At 42.1% G+C, this 27,699-nt stretch overlaps 1 protein-coding gene across 1 annotated transcript in view; it reads right to left on the bottom strand.

Moving 5' to 3' along the window:
• Window positions 1-27,699, bottom strand: part of USP34 (ubiquitin specific peptidase 34) — a 265,701-nt gene that overhangs the window by 210,148 nt on the left and 27,854 nt on the right. The window contains exons 3-6 of the mRNA XM_049784720.1: window positions 25,495-25,915; window positions 14,289-14,339; window positions 13,957-14,106; window positions 8,861-8,928 (exon numbers count right to left, since the gene is read on the bottom strand). Coding sequence (XP_049640677.1) covers window positions 8,861-8,928; window positions 13,957-14,106; window positions 14,289-14,339; window positions 25,495-25,915 — 690 coding nt within the window. The remainder of the gene's footprint in view (window positions 1-8,860; window positions 8,929-13,956; window positions 14,107-14,288; window positions 14,340-25,494; window positions 25,916-27,699) is intronic.

Here is a 27,699-nt window from a genome sequence, read left to right as displayed (position 1 = left end):
AAAATCCAGAAAAAAAAAAAGTTGAGGGTGACAGAGTTGTTCAATCCTGGTACCACAAGAAACAAAATAACCTGTTAAAGACTCATCTACATAGGACTGGACAGATAGTATAGCAGATAAGGTACTGGCCTTACATGTAACCTACTTGGTCCGATCCCCAACACCCCAAATATATGCCCTCTTCCCCATCCCCATACCAGGGGCCTCAAGTCCCAAAAGGATTTGATATCTTGAGTGCAGAGCAAGAAAGAAATCGTGTGCGCTAAAAAAAAAAAAAGATGCATCTGCCTTAAATCAATCCATTAATACAGTCCCATAATTAAAACTAAACCTACTCCTTCCCAAAACTTTAAGGATCCTGCTCGTCTAAATTTATAATTCTAATGATATCCCATTATAAACTGTCTCCACACAAATTTCTTTGTCTAATTTCTTTAGTCATATTCTTTCCAACATCAAAACCTATGCTAAGTTTATTATATATAGGGGCCGGGCGGTGGCGCTAGAGGTAAGGTGCCTGCCTTGCCTGCATTAGCCTTGGATGGACCGCGGTTTGATCCCCCGGTGTCCCATATGGTCCCCCAAGCCAGGAGCAACTTCTGAGCGCATAGCCAGGAGTAACTCTTGAGCGTTACCGTGTGTGGCCCAAAAAAAAAAAAAAAGTTTATTGTATATAGACTATGTCCTAATAATTATCATCCAATTAGCTGATTAGTGTCATTTAGGTACTTTCAGAAAGGCCTCATATATACTTATTGTTCTATATGTGTGCCATTTATCATGTATACTATTTCTGGTTCTTTCTCCAACAACTTATAAGAGAAAAACTTCAGGGACTATGATACCAAAACCAGACAAGGATACACATACAGAAAGTTTTTTTGAGGGTGAGGAGGTTGGGTCACACCAAATGGCACTCAGGAATTACTCCTGGCAGGCTCGGGGGACCATATGGGATGCTGAGGATCAAACCTAGTCCACCCCAGGTCATCTGCATTCAAGGCAAATGGATACCATTGTGTTATCACTCTGGACCCAAATTTTTCAATAAAATACTAGCAAACTGAACTGTATACTGAACAGTATACTGCAGATATCAAGAATGAATGGAGTTTACCAAATATATATAATATAAACATAGAAAAACATTTTACAATATTCAATATCCATTAGTGAAGTAGAAGAGACATACTTTATGGTAATTAAGGCTTTATTCAATATACCCACAACCAATTATTACACCGAAAGGTTTTTTTGGCCAAAAATGTAGCTAACTCAATAGTGGAATGCATGAATAAGATTCTGGGTTCAGGGTCAGCGAGGTGGTGCTAGAGTTAAGGTGTCTGCCTTGCAAGCGCTGGCCAAGGAAGGACCGTGGTTCCAACCCCTGGCGTCCCATATGGTCCCCCCAAGCCAGGGGCAATGTCTTTTTTTTTTTTTTTAGCCAAGAGTCACTTTATTTTGCTGATACCTGTACAGATGCTCCCGACCCTTTCCTGACCTGGGTAGGTAGGTGGTCCCCACTACAGGTGGCCCAGAGGTGGTCTCTTTCCCCCCTAGTCTGGCTGACAGAGCCCTCTTTCTACTCAGGCCAAGTTCCTGCTGACACTTCAAGTGCCAAGGTCAAGCCAGAGAGTCCTACTTTCCATCTGGACCACACACACAAGAGGCTGGACTGAACTGGGAGGGCGCAAGGTAGAAGGTCCCAGGACACCAAGCTTGTAGTACTGGTCTGATGTGCCCTCATGGGGCCTGGTGGGAAGGAGGAGCTGACCAAGGACATGACACGGAGAGAGACGATAAAGTGCCTGATCTAAATACAAGGACAGAGCAGCACAGGTCCCTGAGGACAGGAGGAAGGCGGCAGGGGTTGAATGGAATGATATATGATAGGGGCAATTTCTGAGCGCTTAGCCAAGAGTAACCCCTGAGCATCAAACGGGTGTGGCCCAAAAAAAAAAAAAAATTCTGGGTTCAATCCCAACAAATTCCTGCTCCACTCCATTTGAAAAAAAAAAATAAACACACCTATCATAATGATTTGCAAATATATATATTTGGTTATTGGGTCACACTCAGCAGTGCTTAGGGATTATTCCTGGCTCTATGCTCAAAAATCGCTCCTGGCAGGCTTGGGAGACCAAATGGGATGCCAGGATTCGAACCTCCGTCTTTCTGCATGCAAGGCAAACGCCTTACCACCATGCCATCTCTCCAGCCCCCCCATTTGGGGGGGGGGTCACACCCAGCAGCTCTCAGGGGTTACTCCTGGCTCTGTGCTCAGAAATCGCTCTTGGCACACTGGGGGCCCATATGGGAAGCCGGGATTCAAACCACCATTCTTCTGCATGCAACACAAACGTCCCACCTCCATGCTATCTCTCCGGACCGCGCAGATATATATTTAAATGTACAGAAAACAGTAAAGATTGCACTACAAAACATTTGAGAAGTATGAAGAAGACCTTCACCTATTCTCCCACCTTAAAGAAAAATATTAAGAATTCACATTGGAGGGACTGGAGATATAGAAAAAAACTTGCTTTACATCAAGCCATAATAAAGAGGGTAGGGTGCTTGAATCTCACACAGCTGACTCTGGTTTGAGCCCATCTGGAGGGGGTCTCTGAGCACAGAGCCAAAAATAAACCCTAATCACAGTTAGGTACAGCCCTAAAAAATCTTTTTTCAGGCTAGAAAGAAAACCTATGGATGCAAGGAATGTGGAAAAACCTTTGCTCATTCTTCAGGTCTTACATTATATATGAAAAATTTACACAGAAGAGAGATCCTATATGTGTAAGGAACGTGGAAAAACCTTTTTTTTCTTTTCTTTTTTGGGAGATGGGAGGTTTGGGCCACACCCAAAAATGCTCAGGGATTACTCCTGGTAGTTCTTGGAGAACCACATGAAATGCTAGGAGGCAAACCTGAGACACTCAAATGTGTGGAAAGCATCCTACCTGATGTACTGTTACTACAGCCCCGTATTATCATTTGTCAAGTCTCAATCTATATTTAGAAATACATAAAGATAGGGCCCGGAGAGATAGCACAGTGGTGTTTGCCTTGCAAGCAGCCGATCCAGGACCAAAGGTGGTTGGTTCGAATCCCGGTGTCCCATATGGTCCCCCGTGCTACCAGGAGCTATTTCTGAGCAGACAGCCAGGAGTAACCCCTGAGCACTGCCGGGTGTGACCCAAAAACCAAAAAAAAAAAAAAAAAAAAAGAAATACATAAAGATAAATCCTTTACTGTATGGACAAAGTATTTTCACAATTCCCAACTTTAAAGAACATAAGAAAAAACACAATAGAAATTTTTTAAAGGTCATGAACGTATAGAAGTCTTTCAAATTTTATTATTTTAGAACTTAAAGAAATAAAAGGCCAGAGGGATAGTATGAGTTAAAGCAGATGTCTTGTGGATCTGAGCGACATGTCGCACAGCAGGTATAAAAACTTGCACTGCGCAACCTGGTTCAATCCCTGGCACCGTATTTAAACCTCCGGGGACCTTCCAGGGAGTGATCCCTGAGTGACTAGAGAGTTATTACAGTGAGGAGGGTACCTGCCTTGTACACAGCCACCTGGGTTCGATTCTTAACATCTAATATGACCCTTTAGAAATGAAATGACACTGAGAATAGATAGGAGTAAGTTCTGAGCACCAGCAGCTACAAACCACAAAAAAACAACAATAACAAAAAACACAGGAAAAATAAAATCATGAAATTTGCTTATATGGATGAATTTGGAGAGTATCATGCTGAAAGAACTTAGCCATAAAGAAAGAAACAGGAGGGCAGAAGGAATGCACTTGCTATACATGTGGCCAACACATATTCAATCCCTGATATCCCAGAGAGTCCGCAACATATGCCAGGAATGATCCTTGAGCATAAAGCCAGAAGTTAATACCAGGTCGCTTCTAGATGTAGCTCAGAGAAAATAAAAAGGTGGGGGGGCCAAAGCAACAGTACAGTGAGACCCAAAAAACCAAAGGAAGAAAAAAAAAAGAAAAATGGACAAAGAAACTATGGTATATGTATCATAATGGTATATATACTATTCAGCCATTAGGAAAAATAAAGGCATGAAATTTGTTTATACACGGATGAATATGGAGAGTATTATGCTGAGTGAAATTAGCCAGAGGGAAAGGGATAGACACAGAATAATCTCATTCATTTGTGAGATATACGAAAAATAAAAGACAGTAAGGTAACAATTTCCAGAGATAATAAAAAATTATGGATCAGGAGGCCCTGCTCAGGGTAGGAAGCTTGCCACATAGAACGATAATAGAGTAAAAAAAAGGGTTTATTAGGACAACAATCCCTCTAGACTAGTACTTGACGCTGAAAGGGGAAAATGTGACATGCAAGGCACTCCTTCACTAAAAAGTAAAAACCAGTGTCAAAAGGGGGGGGGGGGTAGAGGTAGAGGTGGGGCTGGAATTTTTGTACACACTGGGACAATGGTGAAGTAAAGGAGACATACTGGTGGAGAATATGGCAGTGGAATGATTTTCAAGAAACCCTACCATTAATAGTAAACCACAATGCCTATGACCATTTCAGTTAAAAATTAAGGTGCCAGAGAAATAGTAAAAAAAACCCAGGTGGGTTTCTGGGAGGAGCTCATGGGGCACCCTGGGTTTTCCCCACTCCCAGGCCGGCTCTAGAGGGTGGATCAGGGGGTGTAGTTTGATCTGGGGGGAGGCAAATAATTTCTCAGCTATACTCAGGCTGTCACTGGCAATTTCATACCAGTCTACATTTTGAAACCGCGCGTGCGCGGCTCCTCCCAAGCATCAGTACCCCAGATTTACCCTTCTTAACTTCAGTAACACACAGCTTCAATCTCTGACCAAAGACATACAGTAGATCTTACAAATCCCAGAACTATTTAGAAGGACACAAATCGAACACATATTGAACACATATATTTTTTGAATATTTTATGGTTATTTTCTTTAACTGCTGTAACTCTCTATATATTCTTCTACCATGATGTTTCTATCCACTTTTCATCTTGTCTTTTCTTTGTAAGCTGTTCAGTAAGGATTGTGGTGGAACTATCCCTCAGTTTGATGCCTATGATTGAACTATGTCATGGAAATTGCTGGTCTTGTTCCTATGCCTCCAGATGCACCAATAACGCTTCGTGGCATTGATCCTTGTTTGCATAGACACATTAAAATGGGAAAACACTATACATACAGATTAGTTATTATCTAATAAATCTCATTACAATGTACCTTACACCCTGAATATTGATATAATGACCTGGCATAGGCCTCAGTTGAATGGGCATTCTCCATTCACGCTGGAACCAGGCAAGCTATCTACGAAACATCCAAGGTCTTTTATAGCAACAGTTGGAAGCAGTCCTCTACCAGGAAAGACACTACCAAGGGTGTGACATCGACCTCCTAATAAGACACTTCCGTTTACACTGAGAAGACGTGACAACCACAATGATATGACCTGCGAGAAGACATGACAACACGATGACCTGCTCTACAGGACATGGTTCTCTCTATTGCCCCTTAAGTGTGAGGTGAAACGAGAGGATGCTCTGCACCATCCTGACTGCAATATGGGATATGCAGACTCCAGGATCTTTAATACAGAAGAATGATACCAACAACAGAGACTATGTGAGGAATGGAGGTGTATTGCCACTACAGACTATGACTTGAATTGGACAAACTAGTTTGCCTGGAGCCTAGAGTCAGTCCTGTGCCAGGAAACTTCAGGGGTAAGGTCTCCTTGTATTTAGACCATAATTTGTCTTTCCATGTCCCTTATGTTTTGGTGGGCCTATGCAAACAAATGCCACTTTAATACCATTTTTTACTATGTTCCCTTGATTCCAATTCTTAAGAAAAACAAGCCACTAAAACTTTTGATGTTAACCTAAACTAGTTAGCATGTGCATGGAACTAGAGAAATGTACGTTGCCCTCAATGTTTAGGGAGTTACATAGGTCTAATGTCTTTAGATTATATTGTGTGCTGCTAAGAAATAGTATGTACTATAACAATATGTACTACAACTGGGGATTTGAGGGACAAAGTAATTGTATTGTACATGGGTTCAGTTTTGTTTTTCTTAATGTTCTTTGGCTGAAAGTTCAAGGATGAGATATCATCGATGGAACTACTGAGAATCCTGTTTATGGGTGATTGGGCTTCCACTGTAACTTTACCCTGTCCTCTTTCTTTGCATCTTTGTTGTCATAATTAAAATAATAAAAAAAATAAAAAAATAAAAAAATAAAAAAAAAGAAAAAGAAAAATAATAAAATTGGAAGAACAGTGCAAAATAAAGGGAAAAAATGTGCTGGGTAAATTTTTGTTGTTGTTTTGGGGTCACAATGATGCTCAGATTACTCCTAGCTCTGCACTCAATAACTTCCCTTGAGTCCCCAGTATTCAAAGGACCATATGGGATGCCTGATATTGAACCTAGGTCAGCTAATTGCAAGGCAAGCACCCTACCAACTGTACTATTATTTCTCTAGCTCCCATGTTGGATGACTATAACACATATCTAATAAGAGAAAGTAAGGGGGCCTTTTGTCTTGCAAGCAGCCAATCCAAGATGAACAGAGGTTCGAATCCCGGCATCCCATATGATCGCCAGGAGCGATTTCTGAGTGCAGAGTCAGGAGTATCCCTGAGCGTGCTGGGTGTAACCCAAAAGCAAAAAAAAAAAAAAGTGTATATATAAGGCTCCAGAGACAGTATAGCAGGTAGGGCGCTTGTCCTGTATGCTGCCAAACCGAATTCAACCCGAGGCATATGGTTCCCAAAGTACTGCCAAGAATTATTGTGGAGCACTGCTAGGTGTGACAACATAGGAGGGGGGGAAGGGGAGGGAGGAGAGGAGAAAGAAGAAATGGAAAAGGAGAGCAGACAAAAGGGGAGGAAGGGAAGGGGAGGGGAGGGAAGGGAAGGGAAGGGAAGGGGAAGGGAGGGGAGGGGAGGGGAAGGGAGGGGAGGGGAGAGAGGAGAGAAGGAGAGGGGATAGGAAGGGAGAAAACTGAAAAAAGAAAATGAACTAGTGACCAAAGAAAATCAGTAGAAATGGTAGAAAAGCAGACTTAAGGGAACATATGCTAGGTGCTGCTTTTTGTCTCTTTTCCCAAAGTAGTAAAAATTTAGGAGGCACATAAATAGTTACAAATGAGTAATTAAATACAGAAGCAGAAAAAACATAATCTTCAAGAAATACAATGTTGTGCCCGGAGAGATAGCACAGCGGTGTTTGCCTTGCAAGCAGCCGACCCAGGACCTAAGGTGGTTGGTTCGAATCCCGGTGTCCCATATGGTCCCCCGTGCCTGCCAAGAGCTGTTTCTAGAGCAGACAGCCAGGAGTAACTCCTGAGCACCGCCAGGTGTGGCCCAAAAATTAAACAAAAAACAAAAAAGAAATATAATGTTATAGGACCATAGTACAGTGAGTAAGACATTTGCCTTATACACAGTTCACATGGGTTTGATCCTAGGCACCCCATATGGTCCCTAAGCTTGTCAAAAGTAATTCCTGAGGGACCGGAGAGATTAGCATGGAGGTAGGGCATTTACCTTGCATGCAGAGGGATGGTGGTTCAAATCCTGGCATCCCATATGGTTCCCCGTGCCTGCCAGGGGCGATTTCTGAGCGCAGAGCCAGGAGTAACCCCTGAGCACTGCCAGGTGTGAACCCCCCAACCAAAAGTGATACCTGAGTGCAGAGCCATGAGTAAGCCTGGAGCACTGCCAAGTGTGTCCTTCCCCCACCCAAAAAAAGGGAGAAAAAAATACGTTATAATTGTAAATTTACATGCACAGTCTAATAATGTCTTAATCTTCACTTATAACTACTCCTTAATTTGATTTAAAAAAAACACCCTGTTCCTCCACCACACCCCACACTGAAAACTGAGCCTGGGGCTGAAGAGATAGCACAGCAGTATGGAGTTTGCCTTGCACACGGCAGACCCGGGACAGTCCAGGGTTCAATTCCCAGCACCCCATTTGGTCCCCCAAGCCTGCAGGAGGGATTTCTGAGTGGAGCCAGGAGTAACCCTGAGCAATGCCAGGTTGGCCTAAAAGGTTTTAAAGGGGGGGGGGGGGGGCTGGAGAGATAGCACAGCGGCGTTTGCCTTGCAAGCAGCCGATCTAGGACCAAAGGTGGTTGGTTCATATCCCGGTGTCCCATATGGTCCCCCATGCCTGCCAGGAGCTATTTCTGAGCAGACAGCCTGGAGTAACCCCTGAGCACCACCGGGTATGAACCAAAAACAAAAAAAAAGGGGGGGGGGGAGGGATAGAGAAAGAGAAAACTGGGCCTACCACCTAGAAATGCTTAAGTGATTTATTTTGTACACAAACTACACAAGAGAAATATTCTGAATACCTACTAACTACTTTGTATTTACGTTGAGTAGGGCCATAGTACGTGCTATGGTTAATATAGTCTACATACTTATATGTATAAATTCAACATAAATAGCTTACAAATAAATATAAACATAAGCATTCATATACCAAACTGTCAATAAAAATTTTCACAAGGGGGCCCGGAGAGATAGCACAGTGGCGTTTGCCTTGCAAACAGCCAATCCAGGACCAAAGGTGGTTGGTTCAAATCCCGGTGTCCCATATGGTCCCCCCGTGCCTACCAGGAGCTATTTCTGAGCGGACAGCTAGGAGTAACCCCTGAGCAACACTGGGTGTGGCCCAAAAACCAAAAAAAAAAAAATTTTTTTTCACAAGGATATGAGAACAATTTATGAATAAGGAAACTCTTGTTACTGACTAAACATTAAACTAATAACTAGCAGGGAAAAAAATTCTATAAACTTACCTGATAACATAGGTCCTAAAAGGAATAATGTGCTGCATGACAGCAGGAATATGCAGCCATATTCTAATCTACAAAGAAACAAAAAGATAACATTTAAAATGAATATAAAAGCATACTTATCACATTAATTAAAAGCAAAATAACTAGACATCCAGGGTACAAGTGTAGAATGTAAAAAGCCCTGAATTTGATCTGTGGTACCACACCACATGCTTCTCCCAGCACTGCTATGTGTCACTTAGTGACTCCTAAGTACTGAAAATGTCACGCTGGTGCCACCCATCACCAAGCCTTAACACTGAACCCAATAAATAAATAAATCAGAACTGCCTAAATATTAATTCTAAAAAAAAAAAAAATCAAACTTCTTATGATTGTCTAGTCCAGGGGTCTCAAACTCATGGCCCTTCGTACAACATTTTGTGACCCTGCCCTAGAGGAATCTTTTTTTGTTTTGTTTTAGTTGTTTGGGTCACACCCCCCAATGTTCAAGGCTTACTACTGACTTTGTACTCAAGGATCACCCCGACTTTGCCTCCTGCGGCCCCCAGGTAAATTGAGTTTGAGACCCCTCGTCTAGTCATTTCAATTTCCACCTAAGGCATCAAGTACTACATTTAGGTTGCAACTACAATTACTCTAATCTAAGATATAACAAACTGTAATAAACCTTTTTACCTGCAACATATTGCAATTCATTTCTAAATCTAACATCCTTGCATCCCAGTGCTTTGTAACTCATAGTGATTTATATATCACAAGAATAAAGATAGTCTTATACCACCAAACTATGATAAAAAGCCTGATACAGACAAGATATACAGATTTCTAAGAACCTTTCCTTTTGATGGCAGAGTGCCTTTCACTTATAGCAGGGGTCCTCAAACTTTTTAAACAGGGGGCCAGTTCACTGTCCTTCAGACTTTTGGAGGGCCAGATTATAGTAAAAACAAAAATTATGAACAAATTTCTATGCACACTGCATATATCTTATTTAGAAGTGAAGAAACAAAATGGGAATAAATACAATATGTGGCCCGCGGGCCGTAGTTTGAAGACCCCTGACTTATAGACTTAAGTCCAACAATCAGATCCCATAAAGCACCCAATAAGCAGAAACAGTAATACAGAAAGCTCAACTAACAACAAACAGTTCAGTAACTTTTACTGAATCTTTCTTTTGGTTTTTGGGTCACACCCTGCAGCGCTCAGAGGTTCCTCCTGGCTCCATGCTCAGAAATCGCTCCTGGCAGGCTTGGGGGACCATATGAGATGCCGGGATTTGAACTACCGTCCTTCTGCGTCTAAGGCAAATGCCTTACCACTGTGCTACCTCTCCAGCCCCACTTTTACTGAATCTTTTACTTAACTATTTTTTTTATAATTCACTTACCATTTTATTATAATAAGCAATACAAATTATTTTGTGTGTGCCAAGGGGGGAAATGCTGGGGGTGGGGGAAACCTGGGGAAAATGGTGAAGAAAAGAACACACTGGTGATAGGACTAGTGTTAAAATACTGAATGCCTGAAACAAATGCTTGTTTTTGGACCACACCCAGCAGAGCTCAGGAATCATTCCTAGCAAACTCAGAGGAACATATGGGAATATGGAGATTGAAGCCAGGTCAGTTACATGCAAGGCAAATAAATACTCTTACTCCAACCCATGAAAACAACTGTATTCAAAACAACTTTGTAAACAACGGTATGTAAATAAAGGGTTTATATCAAGTTGTAATCAAAGTTTTACTTTGATTGTAAACTGTGGTTTACACAAAGAACTCAAGTACTTGTCACTTTTAATTTTTCTCCCTCTTACCATAATGCAAGTTATTCTCCTAAACACAAGTAAAAAAATCACAAGAATAGGACATCAATGAGACAGCACTAAAAGTATATCTCTAGTCTTGCATGCAACTAACCCTTGTATGATCCCGGGGCACCATAAGGTAATTCCTGAGCACAAAGCAAAGACATAACACATACACCAAACACACACATACACACGCTCTCCCAAACCCCCAGAAGGTCACAGACAAGCAGGCAGGCGCGCGCGCGCGCGCGCGCGCGCGCGCGCGCGCGCGCACACACACAGGAATCCTACATCTACCAAGCCCCCAGAAGGTTAATTCCTGAGCACAGAGCAAAGACATCACACACACACACACACACACACACACACACACACACACACACACAGGAATCCTACATGCTCTCCCAAGCCCCCAGAGGGAATTTCTGAGCACAGAGCAAAGACATCACACACACACACACAGGAATCCTACATGCTCTCCCAAGCCCCCAGAGGGAATTTCTGAGCACAGAGCAAAGTGTAACACACACACACACACACACACACACACTGTCTCCCAAGGCCCCACAAGGTCACACACACACTCTCAAGGTCTCCCAAGCCCCCAGAAGGTCACACACACGCACAGGAATCCTACATGACATTTCAATTGCCAACACTACATGGCTAGTCTAAGAACTTTGGTATTACCTTCAAGACCCTCAAATACCATATAGGTAGATTTTGTGGCCCATGAATATTGCTGAACCCAAGTAGTGTTTCATCACTGTTCACAAACACTTTTCCTGTTGGCATGGTAGGCCCAGTGTCACAGAAATAGTCTTCCAGGAATCTTGTATAAATTTTGGTAACAAACCACCCAACACTCACACCATCCCACTCACACCCACAAAAGCAGCCATGGGGGGCCGGATCAAACTGAAGCAGCCATGGGGGGCCGGATCAAACTGAGGTCGTCTTAGGCTAGCGCTAGCATGGCAGATGCCTTACCACTCCTCACCACCACTCTGGACCTTTACCACTTTCTTTAGCCATTCATCAATTGAAGGTTATCTTGGTTGTTTCCAGAGTCTGGCTATTGTAAATAGCACTGCAATGAATATAGGTGTAAGGAAGACATTTCTGAATTATATTTTTGGGTTCCTAGGGTATATTTCCTAGGAGTGGATATAGCTGGATCATATGGGAGCTCAATTTCCAGTTTTTTTCTTTTTTTGGGGGGCCACACCCGTTTGACGCTCAGGGGTTACTCCTGGCTATGTGCTCAGAAATCGCCCCTGGCTTGGGGGGACCATATGGGACGCCGGGGGATCGAACCGTGGTCCGTTCCTTGGTAGCGCTTACAAGGCAGACACCTTATCTCTAGCGCCACCTTCCCGGCCCCTCCAGTTTTTTTTTTTTGAGGCATCTCCATATTGTTTTCCATAAGAGCTGGACTAGACAGCATTCCCACCAGTAGTAAATGAGAATTCTTTTCTCCCCACATCCCCACCAGCACAGATTATTCTTGTTCTTTGTAATGTGTGGCATGAGATGGTACCTCATAGTTGTTTTTTTGTTTGTTTGTTTTGGTTTTGGGGCCACACCCGGTGGTACGCAGGGGTTACTCCTGGCTTCTGCTCAGAAATAGCTCCTGGCAGGCACGGGGGACCATATGGGACACGGGGACACCGGGACTCGAACCAACCACCTTAGGTCCTGGATCGGCTGCTTGCAAGGCAAACACTGCTGTGCTATCTCTCCGGGCCCCTCATAGTTGTTTTTAATTTGAATTTCCCTAATGATTAGTGATGTGGGACATTTTTTCATGAGTATTTTGGCTATTTCTTCTTTGAGGAAGTGCCTGTTCCTTGCTTGTGATTGATCCGGGTTCAATTCCAGCATCTTATATGGTCCCCCGAACCTACCAGGAGTAATACTAAGTGCCACCAGGTGTAACCAGCACCCCAAAAAGTGTGGTATGAAAATAAAGGAGTGGGTGGGAGAGGTGGACATAGAAATAAAATAGCAATTAAGACACCTGCCTGTACACAATCAACCTAAGTTTGATCACTGGCACCCTATATACCTCTCAAAAGTGATCACTAAGCACTGCAAGATGTGGCCCAGTAAACAAATAAGTTGATAATTAATAAAATTAAATTCAGGGGCTGAAGCGAAAGCACAGTGGATAGTGCATTTGCCTAGCACATGTCAACGGGATTTTGATCCCCTGCTTTCCATATAGTCCCTTGAGCATGCCAAGAACAATTTCTAAGTTCAGAGCCAGAAATAACCCCTGAATGCTGACAGATGTGGCCCAAAAACAAATAAAACAAAAATAAACAAAATTTAAATCCAGGTATGAAGAAATTTTCATATACAGGTTATCAAGTATATATATTAATGTATTTCTATACTTTTATGGAGCATGTTAACTAACATTCGGAACAAAAAAATTACCTTTACAAAGATATAACAGTAGGCCTCTACGTCTAATACAGAGGAAATCAAGAACACAGAAGTAAATAGTAGCACCCCAGTTGGCAGTCATTATTTAAGAAACCCAAACTCTAAGTAACCTAAAGTTTTCTATACTCTTAGGCAAAGAAATTTAAAATTAACTGATTATTCTAATAGTTAATTATTTCATATTTTAGGCAAAATATATAAATGACTAAATTTGCTAATTTAACAGATCAGTTATAAGATTTCAATTTAATTTGCTGTGGGGTTTTGGGAGTTTACTTTTGGGTCAAATCCAGTGATGCTTCTGGTTCCATACTCAGGAATTACTCCTAACAGTGACCTGAAGAACCATATGGGATATGCCAGGGAGCAAACCTGGGTCAGCTACATGAAAGGAAAATGCCCTACCCACTCTAGTCCTATTCCTATGTTATAATAAATACTGTTAAAAGTTATTATATATTCAATTTATCTACGCTTCAAAATATAATTAGGGTGGGGGGAATGTTACATACACAACTTCTTAAAAACTGACCTTTGGGACTGGCGTGATAGCACAGTAGTAGGGCATTTGCCTTGTATGCGGCCCACCCCGGACAAACCCTGGTTCAATTCCCAACATCCCATATAGTCCCCAGAACCTGCCAGGACCGATTTCTGAACACAGAGCTAGGAGTAACCCCTGAGCACCGCTGGGTGCAGCCCCAAAAACAAAACAGGGGAGGAAAAAAAAAAAAAAAAAAAAACCACTGCCTTTTCTAAATGCAAAATTCATGTAATAAAAATGTTAGAAATTGCTTCTAAGTTTAAAATCATTCCAAGATGTACTTACATTAGATACAACTGTGATAAATGCGTGAGCTATAAGAAACGGCAAAGTTTCAGGAGTTCCATATTCAAAACAATCCTTCATGAGAGAAAGGCCATTTTTTCCACAAAACAAACATACATAGCGAAGTAAATGCAATGGTACTTCTACATCCTGCATGTAAAAAGGAAATACTTTTAAAATTAATCAGGATTATTATTATTCATCATATTCATTATTATTCATTGTAATACTAATTTTGTACAAATACAAATCTAATAAAAATAAATTCAAGTCATGTCAATAAAAGCCAATTCTCCCCATAAACCCAAAAATTAAAAAACATTGACACTTACATTCATATCACAAAATGCCCCTAGTATGTTGCTTTCTTGGGTTGATATATCCTGATTTAAAAAAAAAAAAGTAAAGAAAATAAGGTCACACATCTAAATGACATTTAAAAAATATAATATCCTAAAGACTGACTAATTTTATAGAACATGAAGGTAATTTTACTCTAAAGCACATCTGAATTCTTCAAAAGAAACATTTCAATATTATGATTTTGCATTCTTAACACCTTAAAAAATGTCAATTCTTATAAAAATACAATATAATTCGCAAAAAATGATTTTGGAGAGGCCAGAGCAAAGCACAGTGGGTATAGCACTAATCTTGCAAGCAGCCGAAGCAGGTTCGATCCCCATCATTCCATATAATACCCGAGGAGCATGCCACAAATGATACTTGTGCACTGCTGGGTGTGGCGCCCCTCCCCATAAAACAATGATTCTTGAAAGGCTGAAGTTCCATATAGTTAGTTCCTCAAGCACTCCAGGAGTGATTCCTGAGTGCAGAACCACATAGTAACCCCTAAGAACTGCCAGCAGTAAGTAGCCAAAGAAAAAATATTTTAATAAAAAAAAGTGCTTAGTAAGACCAGCAAGCAAAAACTGCAAGCACCACAATGACATGAAGTGCAAACCTTGGTAAGCAGGTACACAAGCTTCCCCCTCCACCCGTTTATTGCAATGTCACCAATAGCATTAACTTACAAGAATGACCCCAAAAACTAAGCCTTAGCAAGTCTAAAGTAGCCCTGGTGGATCACAGAACGTGGTCAGAAACAAACAAAAATATTTATGTACAAGATCTGATTTCCAGAACTTTTTTCCTTTTTTTTTGGTTTTTCGGGCCACACCCATTTGATGCTCAGGAGTTACTCCTGGCTAAGCTCTCAGAAACTGCCCCTGGCTTGGTGGACCATATTTGGGGTGGGGGGGGGGAGATATCGAGCCGCGGTCCTTCCTTGGCTAGCGCTTGCAAGGCAGACACCTTTAACTCTAGCACCACCTCGCTGGCCCCTTGATTTCCAGAACTCTTAACAGCTAAAAATAGCAGAACTAATATTTAACTTTTTGGAGAAGATGAGCAAAATAACAGTTCAATTCTTCTATAAATTTTTGGGGAGAGGTTTGGGCCACACTTAGCAGCGCTCAGAAATTTATCCTGGCAGGTTTGGGGAACCACGAGATGCTAGGGATGGAACCGAAGTCAGTCCCGGGTCAGCCATGTGCAATCGCTTCAGCCCACAAACTCAAAATATTTAGAAATTATCAACAACTATTCAAGATGATCAAAACACTTCTCAAAGCAAAGATCAAAAACCGCCTAAGTCTATTCCCAAGCATCTGACAAGGTCACAGTTAAAATTCTAAGCCTCAAAAAAATAAATAAATAAATAAATAAACCTAAGTCTCAACAATCTTTGTGAAATGCTTTCAAAAGATGAAACTGTGATGTAGGGCTGGAGAGATAGCATGGAGGTAAACTGTTTGCCTTTCATGCAGAAGGACAGTGGTTCTAATCCCGGCATCCCATATGGTCCCCTGTGCCTGCCAGGGGCGATTTCTGAGCATAGAGCCAGGAGTAACCCCTGAGCACTGTCAGGCGTAGCCCAAAACCAAAAAAAAAAAAACAACAACAACACTGTGATGCTGGGGCTGGAGCCATGGAACAAGTGGTAGGGCATTTGCCTTGCTACGTGCGAACTTAGGACAAACTGCGGTTCGATCCCCCGGCATCCCATATGGTAACCCATAGCCAGGAGTATCCCCAATGTCACCAGGTGTGGCCTAAAGGCAAAAAAAAAAAAAAAAAAGAGAAAACCTGTGATTTTATTGAACTAAGGTTCATAAACCAGGTAAACCATGATAAAATACTGACCTGAGTCAAGATTTATAGTGTTAAGGACTCAGGGAGATATTCAAAAGGCAGGAGTACAGGCCTGAATTCAAGGCCCAACAAAGCACTGGTTCCCTGTACATAGCTGGGTGTGCACCCACTACTATCAAAGAGTTAAATTTTACAAGACTCATGGAAGACCTTATGAAACCCATCAGGAATCTTTTAAACTTCTGTCCAAACCCTTTAATAAAATGATGCAATGCAGAACAGGAGCACTAGCCCATAGGTCCCGAGCCAGGAGCGATTTTTGAGTGCATAGTCAAGAGTAGCCCCTGATAATCAACAAGTGTGGCCCAAAAACCAAAAACCAAAAGGATGATGCAATGCTATTACTTTAATTAAACAGAATACCTATAAAGACACAACTAGAAATTAATTTTAAGAAGGCAAATACTCGGGGCTGGACAGATAGCATGGAGTTAAGGCGTTTGCCTTGCATGCAGAAGGATGGTGGTTCGAATCACGGCATCCCATATGGTCCCCCGAGCCTGCCAGGAGCGATTTTGAGCATAGAGCTAGGAGTAACCCGAGCGCTGCTGGGTGTGACCCAAAAACAAACAAACAAACAAACAAACAAAAAAAGACAAATACTGCTTCATGATCAACTCATGAAGAACTATAGCCAGTGGGTGGGGAAAATAAACTTTTTCCTGGGTCACAGTAATAGTAGGGCAATTAATTTGCATGCAGCCAAACCAAGTTCGATTCCTAGCATCCATGTAATCCCCAGAGCACTGTCAAAGGAATACTCCTGAGTACAAATCCAGGAGTTAAACCCTGTGAACTGCCAGGTATGGCCCATAAGCAAAATAAAAATATATACTGTAGGGAGCCAGAGCGATAGCATAGTGAGAGAGTGTTTGCCTTGCACACAGCCAACCCAAGATTCCAGTTGGATTCCCGAATCCCATATGGTCCTGAGTATCCCCTGAACAACGGGGGGGGGGAGGAGGGAGGGAAGCACTGTAAGGCCGAAGAGAGAGCACAGCAATAGGGCTTTTGCCTTGCACACAGCCAAACCAGGATGGACGGTAGTTTGAATTCCAGCATCCCATATGATCCCCCATTCTTGCCAGAAGCGATTTCTGGGCGCAGAGCCAGGAGTAAACCCTGAGCACCACCAGGTGTGACCCCAAAACAAAAAAAGGACTATATACACCCCCCCAAAAAAAGATGGGGGAAAATATGCATTTTATGGAGCAAATGCTGCCTAGAGTTGAAGCTTAAGAGCAGGGGAGGAAAGCATAAACTAACCATTTGATATCCGTAGTGTTAAACCCCCTTTATTGCACAGACATACCACATAACTGAGGAACAATTGGGTTAACGCACTTTCACCATCACAATTAGTTTTCATTTAAAACTATTTGACTTGTGACTTTTTTTTATATTAACGAAAAAGATTTTTTGTTTTGTTTTGCCTTTTTGGTTTGTTTTTGGACCACACCCGGTGATGCTCAGGGGTTACTCCTGGCTATGTGCTCAGAAATCGCTCCTGGCTTGGGAGACCATATGGGACGCGGGAGATGGAACTGCAGTCCGTCCTAAGTCAGCCACGTGCAAGGCAAATGACCTACTGCTGTACCACTGCTCCAGCCTCATGAAAAAGTATTTAAAAAGGTTTCTTTATTTTCTGATATAAAGGCATGGAGGTAGGGCATTTGCCTGGCATGCAGACAGTGGTTCAAATCCCAGCATCCCATATGGTCCCCCAAGCCTGCCAGAAGCGATTTCTGAGCATAAAGCCAGGAGGAGTAACCCCTGAGCACTGACAGGTGTGACCCAAAAACCAAAAAAAAAAAAAAGAAAAAAAAAGAAAAACAAAAAGACTTGACTAAATGTGTAAAACCCAGCTGTGGAACAGCATACTGTATACTTTGGCCTCCCAGGCTGGTTGTTACCAGCTGCCATCACGATTTGCTTTAGATTTTTTTTTTTTGTCTTGTTTTCTTAATCTAAAAACTATGTGTGTCTTATGGTCAGGTGCATTTTATAACACAAAACACAGTATAATGAATGGACATAGAAACCATTATGCTGAGTTAGAAGGAGAGAGACAGGGCCCGGAGAGATAGCACAGCTGTGTTTGCCTTGCAAGCAGCCGATCCAGGACCAAAGGTGGTTGGTTCGAATCCCGGTGTCCCATATGGTCCCCCGTGCTACCAGGAGCTATTTCTGAGCAGACAGCCAGGAGTAACCCCTGAGCACCGCCGGGTGTGGCCCAAAAACCAAACCAAAACAAACAAACAAAAAAAGGAGAGAGACAGACACAGAAGAGTCTCACTCATCTATGGGAATTAAGAGAAATAAAAGACATTATTGTAATAACATCTAGAGCAGGGGTCTCAAACTCAATTTACCTGGGGGCCGCAGGAGGCAAAGTCAGGGTGATCCTTGAGTGCAAAGTCAGTAGTAAGCCTTGAACATTGGGGGGGTTACCCAAACAACTAAAACAAAACAAAACAAGATTCCTCTAGGGCAGGGCTGTACAAAATGTTGTACGAAGGGCCGCAAACTTTGAGACCCCTGACCTAGAGACAACAGAGATGAGGGCTGAAAGGACAGGCCCACAGTATGAAGCTTACCACATAAGAGTAATGAGTTCAGTTAGAGAAATAATTAAACTGACAATTATCATGACAATGGTAGTAAAAGAAATAAAATGCCTGTCTAGAATACAGGCAGGGGGTAGAGGAGGAAGATGGGGGTCACTGGTGCTGGGAATGTTACACTGGTGAAGGAGGGGTGTTCTTTTATTATAATTGAAACCCAACTACAAACATGTTTGTAATCATGGTGCTTAAAGAAAGGTATTAATTATAGAGAGAAAAAAAAACACAATATATTGTTTAGGGGCCAGAGTAGTAGCACTAAGGTTAGGGCACTTGAATGTTGTAGTTAACCTGGGTTCAATGATTTCACTAAACCCACCAGGATTAATGCCTGACCACAGAGCCTGTGCACTGCCTGGTATGGCCCAAAAACAAAGTCCAGTGTTTATTCACAACTATGCCTTAATTTAAAAAAAAAATGTTATGAGGTCGGAGAGATAGCATGGAGGTAAGGTGTTGCCTTTCATGCAGAAGGATGGTGGTTTGAATCCTGGCATCCCATATGGTCCCCTGTGCCTGCCAGGGGCGATTTTCTGAGCATGGAGCCAGGAGTAACTCCTGGAGTGACCCAAAAACAAAACAAAACAAAAATGTTATCTGGCAATCAGCATATCAAAAGATGTAAAAGATTCATTACCCAAAAATCTCTCTAAATCACTAAGAGAAATTAAAGACACAAAAAATAAACTATCCATCTATTCATGGATCAGATTGATTACAATCCTGCCCTGAACATACATTCAGGGACTGGTTAAATAGTACAGTGGATAGGATGTTTGCCTTTAATGCTGCTGACCCATGTTCAATCTCCAACATCCCATATGGTCCCCCAGTGTGCAAGTAATTCCTGAGTGCAGAACCAGGAGTAACCCCGTTAACACTAATGGGTGTGGCTCCAAAAAGAAATAAAGTATACACACACACACTTGTAAAATAAAAATAATAACCAACATGATTTACACACACACTCACACCCTTAAAATAATAACTGACTTAATTTATACACACACCCTATAAAAAATGCCGGAGAGCTAGCATGGAGGTAAGGTGTTTGCCTTGCATGCAGAAGGTCAGTGATTCGAATCCCATATGGTCCCCTGAGCCTGCCAGGAGTGATTTCTGAGCATAGAGCCAGGAGTAACCCCTGAGCACTGCTGGGTGTGACACCCCCCCCCCCAAGAAAAGGTGCTTGTCTTGCACATGCCTGACCCCACACTCCCTATAAAAAAATAACTGGCCACACACACCCACAATGACTTGAGTGATTTTGAGACAGACTAAACTGTAGCAAAAGCAATTCTAGGACAAAAAATGTGAGGCTTCTTGTTTCCTATCTTTTTTTTTTTGTTTTGTTTTTTGTTTTTGGATCACACCCGGCAGCACTCAGGGGTTATTCCTGGCAGGCTTGAGGACCATATAGATTGCGGGGGAATTGAACCTAAGTCCATTAGGGTTGGAAGTGTGCGAGGCAAATGCCCTACTGTTGTGCTATTACTCCAGCCCCCCATTTCCCAACTTTAAATTATATTAAACTATAGTAATCAGGAGATTACTGAAAGGAGATAAGGTGATATGCATAATACCTAATCACTAACAATATTGCAAACCAGAGTGTCTAAAAGGGTAAAAGTAAAAAGGGGGAGAGGGATGTCTGCCACAGTAACAAGCTAGGGGGAATAGAGCAGGGGAAAGAACAGGAGGGAAACTGAGGGCATTGGTGTCAGAAAATGTGCCTGGTAAAAGGTATTGAACACTATATGGCTGAAACTCAATCATGAACAACTTTTGAACTGTGAAACAAAAAGATAAGAACTGTTCTATGAACAACCACAGAAACCCCTGTGTTGTTTTTTTCTTTTCCTTTTTTTTTTTAAACCCCTGTGTTTAAGTTAAAAAAAAAATGTGACATTGGAATAAAAAACACTTTCCAATCAAGAGATCGAAATGAAAGCAGAGATAAACCTCAGTATCAGACTCTAATCCATAAATTATACTGAGGAAATAGTAGGAATGAAATTGAATCAACTCATCTTCGATGGCTTGATGTCACCAGAAAGCAAACACATGCAAAAATGTAAAAATAAGGGTTGGAGAGATTGCATGGAGATAAGGCGTTTGCCTTGCATGCAGAAGGTCAGTGGTTTGAATCCTGGCATCCTTTATGGTCCCCTGAGCCTGCCAGAAGCGACTTCTGAGCACTGAGCCAGGAGTAACCTGAGCGCTGCCAGGTGTGACCCAAAAAACAAGGAGGAAAAAAAAGATATGTCAAAAAAAATTTTTTAAATAAGACTTCATCAAATTAAGAAGCTTCTGTTAAAGAAAAAACAATGACTACAATAAAATGACATCACAGACTGGGGGAAACTATCTGGCTACTACTCCTAAGACAAAGGGTTAAAACCAAAATATATATATATATATATATATTTAAAACTTAGCAACAGAGGTGACTGGAAAATAAGTAGGGCAATGGCCTTATACACAACCAAGCCAGGAGTGAGATTCCTGAATTCACTGCTTAGCATGCTAAGTAGCCCAAAATCTTAACAGGGGACTAAAGTGATAGTACTTTCCTAGCCACAGCTGGGGTTCGATTCCCAGCATCTCATATAGTTCCCTGAGCACCACCAGGGGTTATCCTTAAGAGTGGAAGTAGAAGAAACTCCTGAGCACTGCTGGGTATGGCCCCAAAACAAAACAAAAAACTTTGCAACATAAAGACAAAAAACATCAAAAATGGGGAAAGATAAATGGAAACTCCCTTAAAGAAGATACATACAGCCAAGAGATTTGAGAAAGTATTCTTCATACAAATCAGTAAGATATCACTTTACACTTCTGATATTGCCACCCTATCTATGTGTGTTTGTTCTTTTGTTTTTGTTATGGGGCCACACACAGTGACGCTCAGGAGTTACTCCTGGCTATGCACTATGCTCTCAGAAATTGTTTCTGGCTTGGAGGACCATATGGGACGCCGGGGGATCAAACCACAGTCCATCCTAGGTTAGTGCATGCAAGGCAAACACCGTACTGCTTGCACCACTGCTCTGGCCCTGATATTGCCACCTATGGAAAAACAAACAAACAGGGGCCGGGCGGTGGCGCTGGAGGTAAGGTGCCTGCCTTACCTGCGCTAGCCTAGGAGACGGACCGCGGTTCGATCCCCCGGCGTCCCATATGGTCCCCCAAGCCAGGAGCGACTTCTGAGCGCATAGCTAGGAGTAACCCCTGAGCGTCACCGGGTGTGGCCCAAAAACCAAAAAAAAAAAAAAAAAAAGAAAAACAAACAAACAAACAAAAACAAACAGAGAAACCAGAGCTATTAATAGCACAGCAGGTAGTGTTTGCCTTGCATACTGCCTACCTGGGTTTGATCCCCAGCATCCCACATGGTCCCCCAAGCATGCAGAATGTGGAGCCCCGCCCCCAAAAGCAAGCAAACAAAAGTATGTCTATATTGTATTTTTAAATTTTCCAAGTAGAAAGAAATGGGTCACTTTGTTAAAGAAAGTATTCTGAAAAAAAAAAAAAAAAAAAAAAAAAAGAAAGTATTCTGAGAACAGGAATATGTCTCAAGGGGCCGGAGAGATAGCATGGAGGTAAGGCATTTGCCTTGCATGCAGAAGGGCAGGCATTAATTCGAATCCCGGCATCCTATATGGTCCCCTGAGCCTGCCAGGAGTGATTTCTGAGCGTAGAGCCAGGAGTAACCCCTGAGCACTGTCGGCTGTGACCAAAAAAAAAAAAAAAAAAAAAAGATCAGCAGGAATATGTCTCAAATGGAGGCTAGCAGATCTACACATGGATCTGCAAGATCCCCAAAGTACAGCCAAGGTATGGTCGAAACATCCTTTCCCGCCAAATAAAGTACTGAGATTACTTTAATAATATTAAGGTATTAGGTGTCAGAGAGATAGCACAGCAGTACGGCTTTTGACTTGCACGCAGCCGATCCAAGACTGATGGTGTTTCAAATCCTGGCATCCCATCTGGTCCCCTGTTCCTGCCAGGGGCAATTTCTGAGTGCAGAGCCAAGAGTAACTCCTGAGCACTGCCGGGTAAGACCCGAAAACAAAACAAAACAAAGGGGGGAGGGGGGGAGAGAAAGGGAGAGAGAGAAGGGGGGGAGGGGAGGAGGAAGGGAAGGGGAGGGTGGGAGAGTGGGGGGAAGGGGCGAGAGAGGGGAGGGAGAGGGGAGAGAGAAAAAACACAACAAAAAGACTTTTTCAAAGGCACGTACATAATGTACATGAATTTAATTACTACAGCTCTATCATCCTGAGATTCATAGGAAATGCTTCAACCTTTCTAAGCCTGTTTACCAGTATCTTTTGTGGACAAGTGATGAAAATGAATGCTGAAAGTTTAAAAAGAATGGGCCAAAGAGAAATAATTTAAGGCATTTGCCTTGAATGCAGCCAACCCCAAAGTTCAATCCCTGGCACCCCAGGAGTGATCCCCTGAACCAGAGTCAGTAACTCCCAAGCACCACTGCGTATACTAACCACTCCCCCCTGTCCCCCCACCCACAACCCTTTAAAATGAGGGTCAGGGATAAGGCTCAATGTTAAACTAAATGTGTGTGTAAGTTCAAACTCTAGAACTACAAAAATAAAATAAATAATAAAGTTTAAAATAAAACTTTACCTATCCTCCAAGAGACAGAGTCAACTTTATACCCCTTTGAACCTGGGCAGCCCTTGTGAGTGCTTCAGCCAATATAAAGTGGTTTCCATACTGGAAGTTAGGAGGCCTTAGAGATTCCCTTTTTGTGCCTTCCAGAATCAATGCCAAACCTACCACGTGAAAGTCAGTCAACCCTACTGGAGAATAAGAAGCCACATGGAAAAAATTTAAGAAACCATTGACAAAAACTAACACTGTCAGACAGACTATCTAGACCTAAAAGCACGTACAATTCTAAAAATAAGTGCAAAAGCATAGGTAAAACCACACAAAATCAGCAAAGGCATTGTCTAGTCCAGCAGCTTTCAAACTAAGCCTACAAAATCCATGAAATCATAAGAAATAGTAGCTGTTTTAAGCCACTAGTACATGACCATTAAACTGTTCATGTTAAATAGTTTTTAAAAGTAACTAGTAAGCTCTTGGAAACAATTAGTAAAATATAATTAATAAGAAGTCAAGCTTCATAACTTATAAATAGCATCAGAACTAGTGATCACATCAAGGGGCCAGAGAGGTAGCACAGTGGTAGAGCATTTGCTTTGCAGGCAGCCAATCCAGGCAGAAAGTGGTTTGAATCCTGGCATCCCATATGGTCCCCAGAGCCTACCAGGAGCAATTTCTGAGAACAGAGCCGAGAGTAACCCCTGTGCTTAGCCCTGTATGGCCAAAAAAAAAAAAAAAAAAAAAAAAGAACTAGTAATAACAAATAATTTGTGGATCTTTTTGTTAAGAAAAAGAATTCCCAGGGCCAGAGAGAGAGCACAGCGGTAAGGCGTTTGCCTTAGATGCAGAAGGACAGTGGTTCAAATCCCAGCATCACATATGGTCCCCCGGAGCCTGCCAGGAGCAATTTCTGAGCGTAGAGCCAGGAGTAACCCCTGAGCACTGCCGGGTGGTGTTACCCAAAATCAGGAAGGAAGGAAGGAAGGAGGGAGGGAGGGAGGGAGGGAGGGAGGGAGGGAGAGAGAGAGAGAGAGAGAGAGAGAGAGAGGAGAGAGAGGAGAGAGAGAGAAGAAAGAAAGAAAGAGAGAGAGAGAGACAGAAAAGAAAGAAAGAAAAGAAAGAAAGAAAGAAAGAAAGAAAGAAAGAAAGAAAGAAAGAAAGAAAGAAAGAAAGAAAGAAAGAAAGAAAGAAAGAAAGAAAGAAAGAAAGAAAGAAAGAAAGAAAGAAAGAAAGAAAGAAAGAAAGAAAGAAAGAAAGAAAGAAAGAAAGAAAGAAAGAAAGAAAGAAAGAAAGAAAATGAAAATGAAAATGAAAATGAAAATTCCCAGGGCCAGAATGATAGCACAGCGCTAGGGCATTTGCCTTGCACGAGGCCAAGATTCTGGACCCCCGTTTGATTCCCGGCATGCCAAGACAGGACAGACCCCCAGTTTGATTCCTGGTGTCCCGGTCTCCCGAGCCTGCCAGGAGGAACCCAAGTGCCTCTGGGTATGACCCAAAAATTTAAAAAAAAATTTTTTTTTTAAATAAAGAAAAAGAATTTCCAATTTTGTTATCAAGATGGAGCCAGAGAGATAGCATGGAGGTAAGGCATTTGCCTCTCATGCAGAAGGACAGTGGTTCGAATCCTGGCATTCCATATGGTCCCCTGTGCCTGCCAGAGGCAACTTCTGAGCATAGAGCCAGGGGTAACCCCTGAGGGCTGTCAAATGTGACCCAAAAACCCAAAAAAAAAAAAAAAAAAAAAGATTTCTAAAAATGGCATTTAAGGTTCTTTACGCTTCTATTTCCACAATGATTACCAATGTAAAATAGACCAAGATCAACATTAATAAAATATTTATATAATAGTTCAATTTTTCTGATTTTAATTTATAAACCTTTCCTTAACAGCAATGAGGAAATATTTAACACAGTAGGTACATAGTCAAAATAATAAAAAATATTTCGTAATGAATTTTACTAATTTCCCATCAAAATATCTATAAACTTATCATGTAAGTGAAAAATTATCAATGTAACTATGGCAATGTTATTAGAATTCAAGATGCCTATTTTTACATACCTCTATTGTAGGATGAGTATTATGCTTGTAAGCAGTATATAAAGGAAACTGGATTTGAAATATTTTTGCCACACATAGTAAAAGTTTTTCCTTTTCATCTGTATTCCACAAACTAAAAGGATCAGAACTCTTTGAAGATTCCTCCTCAGTCAGATTACAAATTCTTGTAGAATGTGATTTTTTTTCTATTAATTTTTGTCTTTCTATATTTCCTTCATTACATTCTCTTTCTATATTCAGTGGCTCTTCCACTTGAGTACGCTCATCTTGCCACGTGGAATCTACGTTAACAGTAGTACAATTTTTACAAAGCTGGTCCCGGAGCACTTGAACTTGAGCAATGACTAAATTAATAAGTGAACACACTACTTGGTTAAAAATCTCCAAATGCTTATATTCCTTGAAGCAGCATAGACATTGCCTGTATGAGAAAAAATAAGTACAGTTAATGTTTGTGGCAAATGTATTTTTTTTGTTTTGTTTTTCGGGCCACACCCGTTTGATGCTCAGGGGTTACTCCTGGCTAAGCTCTCAGAAATTGCCCCTGGCTTGGGGGGACCATATGGGACACTGGGGAATCGAACCGCGGTCCTTCCTTGGCCAAATGTATTATTTCTAATTTAAAAAGTAATAAAGGGGCCCGGAGAGATAGCACAGCGGTGTTTGCCTTGCAAGCAGCCAATCCAGGACCAAAAGTGGTTGGTTCAAATCCCGGTGACCCATATGGTCCCCCGTGCCTGCCAGGAGCTATTTCTGAGCAGACAGCCAGGAAGTAACCCCTGAGCACCGCCGGGTGTGACCCAAAAACCAAAAACCAAAAAAAAAAAAAAAAAAAGTAATAAAAAGAAAACAAACTTTTTTTCTATAGACTTTAGTTATTTTTTTCCTTCCTTATATGGTTGAACTTAACTTAAAAAGCCAGCATCAGGGCCTAAGCAACAATAGAGTAGGTAGAACACTGCACGTAACCAAATTTAATCTTTGGCATCATATATCCCACCAAGATTAATTCTTGAGCACAAAGGCAGAAATAACCACTGAGGGCTGGAGAAATAGAATGGAAGTAAGGCATTTGCCTTTCATGAAGAAAGTCATTGGTTCAAATCCCAGCATGCCATATAGTCCCCCGAGCCTGCCAGGAGTGATTTCTGAGTGTAGAGCCAAGAGTAACCCCTGAGCGCTGCCAGGGGTGACCCAACCCCCCCCCAAAAAAAAGAAACGAAATAACCAGAGTACCACCAGGTTGAAGGGGGATAGATGAGGACAAGGAGATAGCTCAAATTAATGAAACTTATGTCTAGCTTGCAGAGGGTCCTGGGTTCAGTCCCTGGTTGGCCTCCTAAGCACTGTCAAGTATGGCCCTAGTACCCTCTGATATACAAGAAAGCACCTCCTCAAAGAAATTGGGGGACAAAGCAGTAACATACCAGGTAGGGCAATTGCTTTGCATTCAGCCAAACTGGGTTCATTTCCTGGCATACCATATTTAAAATATATCCTCACAACCCAATCCTGAAGGGATTGGGGAAAGTGGGTCACAAAGCCAACACAGGAAATAATCCACACCAAGCTGGTGATATAAAACAGGTCCAGGAACTTCCAACATGAGCAAGCAGCAAGCAAGCTGTGGAAATCTCGAGCCACAGATATTATTGGGAAGAGTAGGACTACCCCCATGGGTAAAGAACAGGTTGGTGTAGGGAGCCTATCTAGAGGTTCTTCCCCCAGCTGGGACACACATGCAAAGAAGCCTTGCTGATTAGGGAGAAAACCAGTTACTTCAACACCATATGACCCCCAGAGGGAGAAAGCGAGGAAGGGAGGGAAGAAGAAAAAATGGAGGGAGGAAAGAAGGGAGGTGGTGCCAGAGAGATAGCACAGCAGTAGGGCATTTGCCTTGCATGCAGAAGGACGGAGGTTTGAATCCCGGCATCCCATATGGTCCCCTGAGCCTGTCAGAGGCGAATTCTGAGCGTAGAACCAGTAGCCATCCCCAAGTACTGCCGGGTGTGACCCCCCCCCCCCGGAAAAAAAAAAAGAAAGGGAGGGAGGGTTGGAAGGGAAGAAGGATGGAAGGGAGGGAGGGAGGGATTAATTTAAAGAGCCCAGAGAAATCACTCATTACAGAGTACATGAGTTACACACCTGAAGCACTAAATTCTATTCCCAGCATCACCTGAGTCCAACATTTCCAAAGTACCACTT

This window comes from Suncus etruscus, chromosome 12, assembly GCF_024139225.1.
Source record: "Suncus etruscus isolate mSunEtr1 chromosome 12, mSunEtr1.pri.cur, whole genome shotgun sequence".
Classification (NCBI taxonomy): Eukaryota; Metazoa; Chordata; class Mammalia; order Eulipotyphla; family Soricidae; genus Suncus; species Suncus etruscus.
This window is presented reverse-complemented; position numbering and strand designations above follow the sequence as displayed.